General features: G+C 32.9%; 1 protein-coding gene across 1 annotated transcript in view; it reads left to right on the plus strand.

The window, feature by feature from the left end:
- The first annotated feature begins 637 nt into the window (after positions 1–637).
- Positions 638–14,253, plus strand: part of LOC140446755 (neuropeptide SIFamide receptor-like) — a 351,230-nt gene continuing 337,614 nt past the window's right edge. The window contains exon 1 of the mRNA XM_072539350.1: positions 638–1,194. Within this exon, the coding sequence (XP_072395451.1) occupies positions 720–1,194 (475 nt within the window). The 5' untranslated portion in view covers positions 638–719. The remainder of the gene's footprint in view (positions 1,195–14,253) is intronic.

A 14,253-nucleotide genomic window follows, 5' to 3' on the forward strand; every position in this document is an offset into this window, starting at 1 on the left:
GAGCTTGTTCATATGATTTTTAGGGGTCAACTCTCTGACGACTTATACTGACTTATACTTAATTATATATTTGAAACCAAGATAACTATGATACTCGGCAATATTCTTACAATAGATGACATTTAAAAAGAGTAGTGATAAAAAAAGTAAGTAATAGAAAAAATCTGAAGAAGAAGATACAAGAAAGAAGAAAAAAGAAAAAAAATCAGCCTTGTGCATTGTAAATCCTGATTTCATTTGATAGGTAAGCATTTTTTCAGACTTTGAAAGTTTCTTATACCAGATATTTTTTAAGTCAAACTGAATGAAACGAAGAATATTGCAGTAATTTCACCACTAAATGCATAACCAATTAAGAAAATAAATTATTACTCACCACAAATGTTCCTAGACCTTTTCAAAATCAGAAACAGCCGCCAACGTTTAATTATTTCCCCTCAAAGACTTTTGCAACCGTGTCCTTATTCAAATTACACCCTCGGAAAAACAGTTGAGTGCCTCACTGTTGACTAACAACCGAACGGGGCGACTGCGCTAGGGGTTGCACTCGCCCCCACTGCAACGCGCGCCCCAGGACCATGCCGAGCCGTCGGGTCTACCATTCCAAACACAACGCGGCCCGTGCACCACCCTCGAAGGAAAACTCTCGTAAAACACGCGGAAAACTTTGGAAAACTTTTTCGGACACCAACGGAAAAATGGAACTTTAAGTTTGTGCCATGTCGATGGTTTTTTCGGAAGAGTGGGGCTATCAAGATGATATTTTTGCTAGAAATAATTCTAATATTAACGTAGATACTTCTGAAAATATGATTTCCACGGAGTACCTCAGCGGTATACATAGTATCCTCCAGGCTCACGCCGATGACAACGACGTCCACAAGAATTCCGTTCTTGAAATAAAGTCCAATGAAGCTGTTATTGTGTTCAACTCCTCAGTTAACACTACAGAGTCCGTGTTTATCCCGGAACTGTTCTACAGACACTCGATGGCCATGACGACGGTCTACTGTGTAGCATATCTGTTGGTGTTTGCTCTTGGACTGGTTGGAAATTTCTTTGTGATTGCAGTGGTGTTTCGATCGCCCAGAATGAGAACTGTTACGAACTTTTTTATCGTTAATTTGGCAGTAGCTGATATTCTGGTAATCGTCTTCTGCCTACCTGCAACACTGATGTCCAATATTTTCGTTCGTAAGTACTTTATTTAATTTAAAAAAAATCATATGGGTGTGATAATAAAATTAAAAGACAATTTTAGACTATATATTTTGTTTAATAACTGTAAAAATAATGTTTGGTTTAGATAAAGTTTTTAAAGACACATTACAGTTTCTAACGATACTAGCTTTAAAATTTTGATCAGACAAACATAGTACAATTTTTTCCATTTTCGAAAATAATAATCATTACTGTAATCCTTACGCTTTAAAAATTTTTTAATTTCAAAAAAATTATGAATCAAGCAATAAAATATTATTTTTTTCTTAATTTTTCATAATTACTTTTCAATTTTAATTTTAAAAACGAATACTGAGTTTGGGAAACATTTTTGACAATTTGGTTCTCCGAAAATTGGTTATTCATCCGAAAATTTGCCTCCGTCCTTGACCCATTTCGAGTGTGTTGCTAGGCTTTTGCCAAGAGTAATGAAACATTCAAATTGGAGTTTGTCTAGCGTTCTATAACCTGTTAGAAATCTGCAGAATGGTAACATAAAAGAGAGACACAACCTGGCGATTAGGGGAGTAGAAATTAATATGGATTCCTCGATTTTATGCTCTTATATTTATTAACTTATATTTTCGTCAACGTTTCAAACCTTAACAAATTATCTAACACTATTTTCTTTATAGTATCGTAAGAAATTTAAGAGAACATGTTAGTACGGGTAGTATTGGCGCACTGGCTGGGAAAAATATTCTCATTTCATATTTTGCACAATCTTACTTGAAATAGTCTCTTATAACAAAAATGCATGTTTTCCAACGAAAGTGATGGCCAAAAATTGTTTACCAATTTTTTTTAAACCAATTGTCAAATTTAATTTATTTTGTCCAGAACAATTTTTTTAAGTTAACTGGTTCATTCTGAGCAAAAAAGATTCTAAGTAAATTTTTTGTAAAATATGTAGTTTTCGAGTCAAACAAATTAAGGTCTGAAAAATCGTGAAAATGTCGATTTTTTAAGCTCGAGTTTTTATATACAGGGTGTCCAGAAACTCTCCTGACAAACGAATACCGGAGATTACTCAGATAATTTTAAGACAATTTAACCAAATTTACCTAGTCCGAAAATGCTTCCTTAGAGAGCCAGAGCTCTTTGAAGATGGCGTCTTGTAATTAGTTTTTTTTTAAATACCTCCAGGACGCTTCTATTTAGAAAAATGAAAACTGGTACGATTATTTATCCTCTAGAGTTAGGAGCGATCATAGGCGTCCGTTTTGGGTAGGTCAACGACTATTTTAACGCATAAATTTTTTGTCTTTAAATTTAAAGTATTTGTGATACTAGATTATTATCTTTTTGAGTATTTTAGTACTAAAAGATACTCTTACTTTAAGTCGGCAGGGTACACAGTTTTCTAGAAAAATCGATTTGAAAATTTTTCGTTTTTTCGTCATGAAAGTTAAATTACTAGGTGCCTTAATTAATTTTATAAATTATCTTGTGTTTTAAAATGCAGCATAAAATTCGCAAAAAAGTTTGGGCAAAGAAGCTTTATAATTTTTGACACAGTTTTTAATAAACAAGTTCCAAATTTTAGATATTGGAGCCAAACTACTTTCTTTTTTACATTCTTCTCTTGTCAAGAAGTTATTAAATCGTAAAGAATTGGTCAAAAAGTTGAACCTTTCTTTACTCATCGTTGCTTTATATCTATGGCCACAATAAGTGCTATCAAACAAAACGTCAGCTGAGAGGTGATTATTTTTTAAAGCCGCAGATAAAAATAACAAACCTAACAGTGCTTTCAGTTCAGGTAATGTCGTTTCTAAAACAGTAGTTTTTTTTGTCTGGTACTTCTCTCGTAACTCTGCAAATTTTTCGTTTGTACGTAGCAAAACTCCAAAAAATCAAAAACATCCATAGGTTCTATAGCCTCTTTAGCTAAGTTGGTTGGACCTGGACGGATATAAACAATATTTCTGGATGCGACTTTACGACCTCTATCATTTATTTGTAAATTACTCCACTTATAACCGTTTTTACCTACTAAAGACTGTCTATCCCATATTATAACAGACGATTTTTGTTCAATACGGTTATCAGTATATGTTGATTCTGATGACGGCTACTGCGTAATTGTCATTCTTTTACGAGAGCATGTATTTCTTTTTTTCTTGTGAGTTTCTGCTGGTGTATCTGCCCAGGTGTTAGCTAGTTTTGTGAAGATATTTTCTTCGTCCTGTGTAGGATCATAGTCTCTATCTTCAATATTATCGTCGCTGTTAAATGGATTTTCTAATTTCTCTAGATCATCTTTTATATCACTTAAATCACTGAAGTCACTTTTATTTATAATTTCCTCCAATTCTTTCTCAGTAAGAGGACGCTTTAGATTAACATTTGATTTTGCAAACATCTTATTTATACGTTAATAATAACAACAGGTCACAATTACGTACAAAACTTTTTACCACACGCATCTTTTACGTGCAGAGTGTTATAACTACTAAGATCAAAACCTAACCTAAACTAAAATCAAAGCTAGTATTCATTTTTTTTATTAACCATGAAGTGAGGATAGATAGCATAGCTCACGCGGCTAAGCATTGCCACGTTTAGTTTTCTTTCAGTAGCTGTAAGATTAAAATCGGTAATTATATCATTTTTAAATCATTTTGTTGTTCTACTATTTTATTTTCTAAATCATTCATATTGTTATTCTAATTTATATATTCTACTAGTAATTTGACTTAACTCTAACTGAAATTTTCATGAATTTAAGACAAACTATTTATAATTTCCACCACTACTTTTCTACGCCTCTCGTTTTTCTCTTCCTCTTCTTGTCTACGTTTCTTCTTTTCTCTTTCTCTTTTTGCTTACGCTTTTTACATCGTTAACAACATTTAAATAGGTAATCGACCATATCTTCAATGAAGTAATCAGAAAAGAGCTGCAGGTTGAACCTATCATAAAGCAAATGACAAGGTAGCAACAAAGGTGATTTGGACATTTACTAAGAATGACAGATAATAGGTAAGTAAAGAGTGTTAGACAAAGTAGAAGTAAAAAAAAGATAGATTTTTCTATTATGGATGATTTATTTTATTTGCTAAATATAAAATTCTGCAGCCATACCTTCGATACATTTAACTTTGTAAATTACTCTTAATCAGGATTATCACGTTTTCAAGCAGTTAAGAGGCTTTAAACAGTCAATAAAGCACATGCAATAGCACATGCAATATAATCTTTATCTTTTGAAGACATTATAAAATAGTTTTTTTATTTTACTAGTTTTTTATAGTCCCCATGAATATGTTAATGACTAATTTTAATAAATGGCGTATTATATTGATCAATCTCCGTTGTTCACTCTTGTTGACCACTGCTTTATCAGCGTCGTACCCTTATTACAATAAAATCCTTGAAGATTCAGAACTTTCCCATTCCCGTGCGGTTATAATGCCTAATCGAGCGAAGAAAATTATTCTCGCATCTTCCGATCTCGAGCATCGATACATCCAACCCTTCCCAAGGTCCCAAAACACGAGATAAATCACTTTTTGTCCCAATAAAATAAATCGAAACTGGAGTTGGTAAACGGCGACCCAAAAACGTTCAGAAAACTCGGTAGTTTTTTCGTGCAGGCCCTGAACTGTGTAGAGATTTGTATACGGCTCTCGTGCCTCTCCTAATTCACATTATTGCATTTAGAAAACGGCACCAGCTGGATTGCGGGATAAACGGCGCGTGTTGAACGGTGTAAATTAGAAAAAAGTGGCTGTAAGGTACATGGTTCTATGAAATATGAATGTAATGTTACAGGGGCAGGACGCAATCAGACCAATAAAAAATATTGTCGAAAACGTGGGAAAAATTCATTTCTTATTATGGGGTGTTCTAAAAAAATCCAATGCTAAGCTAAAGAATAACGGAATTTTTAATGGATTTAAATTTTTTTATTCACTTCTAAAGAGTTTATCACAGCATGACAAAAAAGCAAGAAAAAAATTAGAAACTCAAATACATTCCTCAATAAATTAAAATGAATATTTAATGGCTTTTTAAATTGAAGGCGCCAGGAGCTGACATAAAAGAAAATCAATCAATTCGAATTCGGCATAAAAGATTTTAATGATGACTTTTTTAATTTTATCCAAATTTCAGTTATGAGTGGGAGCTTATATTATGGTGCTAGTATTATGTTTTGATGATTTTTTTATTAAATTATCGGTACTGTTTAGAGAAATAGCTGTCCAAATAATTACAAAGTATTTGTATAATATTATATCCTTTTATTTTAAATAATTTTTGGCCGCTATTTTATTTTACTTTGATGAGAGCAATGAGAACAAACTTTAAATAAATGAAAAAGTGGATATAGACTAATCTGAACATTAACTAGTCATTCGCAAAAGCTCATGATTTATTCACAAAAATTATTATTCATTATTTACTTCGATTATATGGACTTTTTACCTAAACCTACTTTTTCCTTTATGGAACTAAAATTCCCATTCATCAGCTATTACTCAAAGGTGTTTCCAGTCCATCATCTGTCTCGCGAATTCGAGAACTTCTTAAAACTGCTATAAATCAAAATCTCGAGCTTTCAATGGGTAGGGGGTAAAATTACCAAAGCGAAGTTGGAAACCGCCTACATTATTGCATTAATATCAGAATAATGTTGACGAAGAGATAATAAATCATCTTTTTGGGCAAAGTTTTTTATGTTGGAGAGGGTAGTTACGTCGAATTGTGTTGCTGGGTTAAAAGGATGTTTTGTAGAGATGTCTGCAACGACAATTGAAAAAAGTGGATTTAAAAATAGTTGGAAAATTATACTCCAGTAAGTAGACAATTTTTCAGATTTGTTTTCCAGTTTTGTTTAATAAAATCTACTGTATATTTTGTACATTTGACCCAAAACTTCATAATTGTGTCTCCATAGCTTTATCCTTCATTGTCTGTTTATGGTTTCATATCCTATATAAAAATTGAAACGATTAAAAAAAGAATGATTGATGGTGGCAGTATAATAATCTATACATAATTAATGTTATTCTAGAATATTGTATAAATTTATTTCGTAATAGCTTCTAAATTTTAAGCTTATACTTATATAATCCAACTTTAGAGCTTGGCTATAGTTCCAGTTCCTTTAACTTTCCGTGTCCATGTCCGTTCTATGATAAAAGTTCCAAAGTCTCCGCCAGATGGCGCTATTTTAATTTTAAATTAATTTACTTGTAGCAACTTCTATCAAACGGGAGATAAGTCTGTGCTCTCATGCACCGTTGTCGCTCTTGGAATGTACATGATTGTCATAGTTTAGCTATTATCCGCTAGGCGGTCATTGTGTAATGTTCTGTGACTACCAACATACGGAAAACCAATGGAAGACCTACAGAATAGTGCAATGTGACAGTTGGCTCAATTCTTCTTCTTTTTCGTTGGTTATCTGTCAACGTCAATTCTTATTTTGTCTGTCATCGGTCAATTCTTCTTTTTCGTCTGTCATCTGTCAACGTTTTTTTATTTTTCGTCTTTTAAGTTATCTATCAAGTCTTCTATTCAAATGACTTGTGACATAAAACGTGACATCTAAAATAAAACGTGACATTTGACATCAAATGTCACATTTGACATAAAACGTGACATATGACATAAAACGTGTCATTTAATAATAAACGTGACATAATATGTGACATTTGTGACATAAAATGTAACATAATATGTGACAAATTTACAGTAGTTTTTACGTAACGTATGTCTAAATTTGTAGTAGCGTCATGTCTTTGAATGAGTATAGACATAAAATTAATTAATATTTAAATGGGAATAAGCCACAATTAAAGGTTAAAATACATTTATTGACGTTTCAATTTCCACTTCGGAAATCGTTCTCAAAATTTCCGAAGTGGAAATTGAAACGTCAATAAATGTATTTTAACCTTTAATTGTGGCTTATTCCCATTTAAATATTAATTAATTTAAAATGCCACAAGAAAATAGCTTCAGAACAATATTAAGACATAAAATTGCAGAGTTTCAAGAGAAACTTATTGAGTTAAGAAAAGATATTAAAAATAATTCCGAGATTCTAAAGATTGTACTTTACCGGTGACCTGATATGACCAGAAAACTGTAGCGGTCGAAACCGGTCGTTGCTAACTAAATAAATAGATTGTGAGTATACATTTATTTATTTATTCATATATTTATTTATAGTCATTTATTTTTTCCACCAAATTTAAAATGGACTCACACGAGTAACAAATTCATTATTTCATTGGAATAAGGTAGTAGCCATAATACCTGACGTCCGTTTTCTAAAATATTTTTCAAAAATCCATGTTTTTGAAACGACATCATAAATTTATAAAAATTTATCTGATCGATTTTACAGGTATTTCTATTAATTTTTTTTTTTTGTTGATTTTTTATATTAAAGCGTGTTGATCGTAATAGACTATTCTTTTGCATCCAATCGCTAAACAACATATAAGTCCACATTTAAGTGAAGTATATTTTATATAAAAATGAAATAGTCCGAACTTCTGCCGGTCTGTCTAGTCATGTACATCAACATAGAGTATAAAATTTAAAGATATAAAAGAAGACCAGCTCTTTTTAAGCGAAATGCTGAACTAACATTAAATATACTTTCAATCAATACAATATACGTATGGAATTAAAGTTTTATGGCTCTATTAAATGTTGGACATTGTTTGTACGGTCATGAATGTCATAATAATACAATTTTTGGTAAATACTGATACATCAGTAAATTTTTTATAAGGTTCTAATTAAACTCTACAAATTGTTTTTTTTTTAACCCTTTCGAGACTCCAGGTACATATGTGTACCACTATGTTTGCATACAAGCCTAAAGTGATATTTTGCCGTTAAATATTATTTAAAAATGTACCAGTCAGTTCTCCATTGCATCGTTTGAGTCACGTTCACGTGTAGCCGCGTAAAATATTTTAGTTAACCTAGAATTTGCGAGTTTTAGATGTGTTGGTTGCTACAGTCAGCATAAATACATTGTTTTTTGATACAAATTATAGTTAAATTGTATTATATCATTTTACAGACTGTTTGTTTTTGTGTCTTTTTATAGTAAGTATATTTAGATTGTTATTTATTTATAGTAAAATAAACATTTGACTGTTTTTAAAATCTATGGTACTAATAAGTACCAATAGTCTTATAGTACGGTATGTAAGTGTACCATTAGTCTTATTCATGTCATTTTTAGATATGGATAAGAAAAGGCCACTTACACAGAAAGAACTTCAATATTATGAAGAATTATCATTTTCCGAGCCTGGAAGTAGTGATGACATGTATAAGCCTTCTGATGATGAATCGGAATCAGACGAGGACTGCAAAGATAATTTTCACGAAACTTCTGATGAAGAATCAGAATCAGAGTTAGAAGTTCGTGATACACAGGAAACTTTACAAGAAACTGCCACACCTAGTAGTTCTTTTGTGTTGTGGTCAACACCAAATTAAGGTTTTGCTCCGAAAAAACAAATTTCAAGTCAACGTAGTTGTACATTGGATGCTGGCATACAATCTAACTTGACGCCATACCAATATTTCAAAAAGTTGTTTCCACGTTCTTTGTATATGTATATTGCTCAATGCACTAATGAAAGGATTGAAATATGTAAGCAGTCAAGAAGAAACGCTCGTCTGAAAGAAACTGACTTAGGAGAAATTCAAATAGTTCTTGGTTGTATGCTAGTTATGTGCTACAACCGTGTACCAGAAATCAGTAATTATTGGTCAACTCATCCTTCACTGGGAAACGTTTCAATTCAAAATGCAATATCCCGTGACAGATTCAAAGTTATATCGTCAAAAATGTATTTTGCATCACCAAAGAAACCAACAGAAGCCTCAAAAACGTATTACATTGATGACGTTGTACAATGCTTGAAAGGTACCTTTCAAAAATATCGACAAGACAGCAGTTTTCAAAGTATCGACGAGTCCATGACGAAATTCAAAGGTCGACCGTCACTCAAACAGTATATGCCGCTAAAACCAGTAAAAAGGGGAATCAAAATGTGGCTTAGGTCAGACTCGTTTACTGGATATACCTACGACTTCAACATCTACACAGGTCGCGAAACTGAATATGTAGAAGGAACTCTTGGGGAACGTGTAGTGAACAAACTTGTTTCCACTGCAAAAGAAAGAGATATAACATTTTGCTTTGATCGTTTTTTTACTTCGGTTTGTCTGTTGGAAAATATAGAGTACGCAGCAATAGGGACCTGTAACCAAAATAGAAAAAACTTGCCAAAAATAAAAGATAAATTGCAAAGAGGTGAATGCGTATTTCAGTGCAGTGAAAACGGACTAATGTTTGTGAAATGGCAGGACACCAAGGAAGTCTTGATGCTGAGTAATTGCCATAATGACAGTGTTTCATCTATCAATAAAACCATGAGAGATGGTTCGAAAGTAAATGTGTCCTGTCCAGAAATGATAGCGTGCTACAGGAAAATTATGGGTGGGGTTGATCTAGCAGACCAAATGGTAGGATTGTACGATTTAGATCGTAAATCAAACAAATGGTGGAAAAAAGTATTCCATCGCTTACTTATGATGTCAGTTGTAAACTCATGGATTATTTATAATGAAAAAAATAAGAAAAAAATTCCTCTGATTTAATTTTTGGTACCTCTGGCAGAAGAAATGATAGCTGAAGGACAAAAAATAGCTGCTATACGACGTTTATCTAAGAAGGGAAGAATATCTATGAAAAGAAAACGTTTCGAGAGTGTATCATTACATCTTCCAATTGAAGGAAGCACAAGAAGACGATGTAAAATGTGCACTGATAATAAAACTCAAACACGTACAAAAACCCTTTGCGAAGAGTGTGACATTCCTTTATGTAAAAACTGTTTCGCAGTATATCACCGTAAATAATATTTTGTATTTTTGAGTAATTGTTTTGTATTTTTGAGTAATAAAGTAATACAAATATATTATGTGGTATATAATAATATTTTTATGTGGGACTGTTGGTACACATATGTACCAATACACAAGACTAATGGTACATATGTGTACCACTACCCCCACGAACACCCTAACGTTTTCATTAACATTTTTTGTTAAAAAAGGGTATATTTGTGTATATAAAAATAAAAAACCACAAAAATATGTTTTTAAAACTCGTTAAAAAAAACCGTCTCGAAAGGGTTAAATATTATTTTTTATTTTTGTGTGCACACAGGCCTAACTCGTAATTTTAAAATACGATACAACGACACTCTTTTGTTAATAGAAATTAGGTATCGACTTAACTAAAAGTGAATTTGTTTAACAAGTCATTACAATTCTGAAATGATAAGGTAGTAATGGTTCGTTTTATTAGAGAAATAAGTAGGCAATAAAGCAAAGACAAAGCGGATTGGATCTCCCAAATACGCAGAGAAATAGAAAAATATAAATCGCAATTTATTTCAAAAGGTCAAATTTCTTATCAGAATGTTTTAACCTAAAACATGGTGTGTGATGTATAAGAAAGGTACTCTAAAGTTGGATAGTGACGAAATATTGGAAATGTGATAAAACTATTGTACCGATTTATATAGAAATACCGAGACTCCAGCAAAAAATCTATGGCCTTCCGACCACATTTATAAGATCCAAAACCCGAGTAGGTACTGCACTTTTCATGCCACCATTCAGTACACGATGTGCAATCAATCCAGTCTACTGTGATAGGTCCTTTAAATGTTTCGTTACATCCTGGACAGCTCCAAATTTAAGCTGGCAGCTTCTCTGCCGGAGAAGAGCTTCACATCCAATTTCCTTTTTAAACTCCCTCCCGGAAGCGCTTGTGGTGGTGGTAGATTATCGCCAACATCCACTTTATTTTTTCTTTTATTTTTTCCTTTTCTTCAATAAGTTGGTCCTTATATGAAGATATGGTGATCATTTCCGACTTTTTGCTTGTGCGATTTGTTGATCTGACCGCAGTTGATTTAGGTAACGAAAAAATGGTTATTAATTTAATATAAATTGATGATGTATTAGTAGTGTTTGATAAATCAAATGTTTTGATTTCTGGCGCTATAACAATATTTTTTTCCAACGTTGAAATGATTGTAGATGTGTTGGAAACCAGATCTGTAAGCTGAGGTGTATTGTTTTTGATCTGTAAAATCCTTCTTATTAAATCGGGTTTAGATAGAGCTATTTCGCTGATTATGGTGTCTCTTACAATAGTTGAATTATCAAGAACATTGGAAACATTTTCAGAGTTCTGTGACAAAAGTGGCCGTGAAGTCAGCTTCAGTAAATATATGATTATTAAACGAACTAATCCCCGTTAATTTGATTATGATAATTAGCAAGAAAAAGAAAACAAAAGGTCAACTCTACGTCAACCAATCACCTGTAGAAAGAGTGACGCACTACAACTACATCGGCACCATAAAACATTAAGAATAGACCAACAGCCAGGAGATTAGAGCACGCATCGGAAAAGATAGATCCACCTTCACTCTCTCTTCTCTCCACCTTCCTCTCTTGATACAAAAGTAAAAATGCTGCGATGCTACGTCTTCTCTGTCCTTTTTTATGGTGTTGAATCGTGGACCTTGAACGAAGATGTGCAGAAAACTGGAAGCATTTAAGATGTGGCTATATCGGAGAATACTTAAGATCCCGTGGACTGACCGAGTCACAAATGAGGAGGTCCTCAGAAGAATAATTAAGAACCGAGAGGTACTGACCACCATCAAATCTGGAATGTTACAATTCTTCGGACATATTATGCGAAATGAATTCAGATATGCTCTCCTTCAAACCATCCTGCAAGGAAAAATATTTGGAAAACGCGGTCCAGGAAGAAGAAGAACATCTTCGTTAAAGAACCTCAGAATCTTGTTCAATACAACATCTGTGCAGCTTTTCCGTGCTGCTGCAGATAAGATAAATATTGCCATGATGATCGCCAACATTCGTAACTGATAGGCACATCAAGAAGAAGAAGAATCCCCGTTACTTATGATATGATATTATATTGTCGAAAAAAATCAATTGCAGCAATGGAACAATGGGAATTGTAGTTATCCATTATCAATAGGACTAGTTGTTCATTTGTGGACTTAGCATGATCCATACATCCTTATCGGATACAATTCCAACTGATAATAGTGGAGCTCCATATAAAAGTTCTCCCTTCATTATTTTACGTGGATATATAAATGCGGGAGGAATATTTTATTGACACACCTTTTTCCTTCTGTTAAGAAACCTTTAGGGGGCCTATTTAGGACAGTAGAAAATCTCGATTCATTCATATTGTTAATTACATGTGGCGGAAATTTATATTTGGTTATTAACTTTGAGAGATTTTCATTTTCATAACCGCTTACACTGTGATAACCCAATAGCACTGGCTATGCTAGTAGCGGTGAGTTGCCTCAAACTAACATCTTTCTGCCGTACATCAAGGCGAAAGTAATAGTGGTAAACATATTCAATAGGATTCAGCTTACTAACCACTTGCAGGAATACCAGATAATAGACAGCTTTATCTCGGATCTAGTAAAACCAACTATCTCTACTGCAACCAAAACTTCAAAGGCGCATTGGTTTAGCAAAAAATACGAAAAGTCACCTAACTAAAGTTTAAAAAGACAGATCGATCTCTATATAAATCAAGATGAGACGTGAATATACCTGTATTGATGCCTTTGAGATGTAGTGTTGGAGAAGAACACTGGACATACCTTGGATTGCTCATAAGGCAAACGTTTTCATTTTTAATTAACTTGACATTAAAAAAGCTGTCCACAACATATTTGCAGCCAATTCTACAGCCAGTTCTTTGGTCCCGTGGTTTGCAGAGGTGGCGATAATTTAGATTTAGATTAATTGTTTCTGGAAACGTTCCGGAGAGAAAACCAAGAATATGGTCTACAACCAGTTGGTCCGAACACATTCAGTATTCAGCGAGCAATTGGCAATAATTTAGAATTTAGAATCCATCGAGAAAATAAAGATCAATGGAAGAAATTTGATGGGAGATTTAAAGAAAATTACAATCCTTAGTAATGGGTAAACGACAAGAGAGAAAGACACTCTGATCTTACACTGATCTGAATTACTCACCACATCCTGGACTCAAGTTTCTCTTAATGTATTCTCATTCCTTATTCTAAATCTGAGATAAATTTCTCTTATGATTCTTATTACTTTTTTTTTTCTAGTTCCCATCAATCATTTTGTAAGCGACCGACTGACGTTTTAACTCTTGTATTTGCTGCGTATGTTTAGTAATTAAAAGTACTGGCGTGTGGAAAAATATTTAAATTGCTTATAACCCAAAAACGATCAACTAGAAATAAATTGCAAGAGACCTTTTTTGTTTAGAATAATCAAAAAAATATAAAAAAAAGCAGTACAATGTAGCCATGGTTTATAATTTTATGAGTTACAAGTTACCAAGCAACTATGTTCTCATCAGCCTAGTTGTATCATTTTTAGTAATTTTTATTTTCGAATAAGCTTGATTGTTACAGGGGCTAATTGGGACAGTATTAGAGGTTGTTGCTCCATTTTTTTTGACAACTTTATCAACATCGTCAAATTTCTATTTAATAACACTTACTTTTCCTACAATAATAAATTCTATAAATAAACCCTCGATACCCCTATGGGAGCAAACATCTCTCCTATTATTGCTGCTTATGCTATGGATTATATGTTAGACACTGTCATTCATGTCTTATCTTAACATTCCCTTCATCAAAAAATGTGTTGATAACGTCATCATGGCTGTGCCTTCTGATAAAACCGATGAATTTTAAACACCTTTAACCATTTCATCCGAGAAAGCCAATCTACTGTAGAGATAAAGGATACTAACTTTCCAGAACCCTTTCTAGATATTAAGATGATGAGGGATGCAAACAATATTATTGATATTATATTATATATTATATATGAGATTATAAAATTGATTGTTATCAGAAATCTACTTATTCAGGGAAGTATTTAAATTACCATTAATATCTCAAACACTCTACAAAAGCC

Source organism: Diabrotica undecimpunctata, chromosome 1 (assembly GCF_040954645.1).
Source record: "Diabrotica undecimpunctata isolate CICGRU chromosome 1, icDiaUnde3, whole genome shotgun sequence".
Taxonomy (NCBI): domain Eukaryota; kingdom Metazoa; phylum Arthropoda; class Insecta; order Coleoptera; family Chrysomelidae; genus Diabrotica; species Diabrotica undecimpunctata.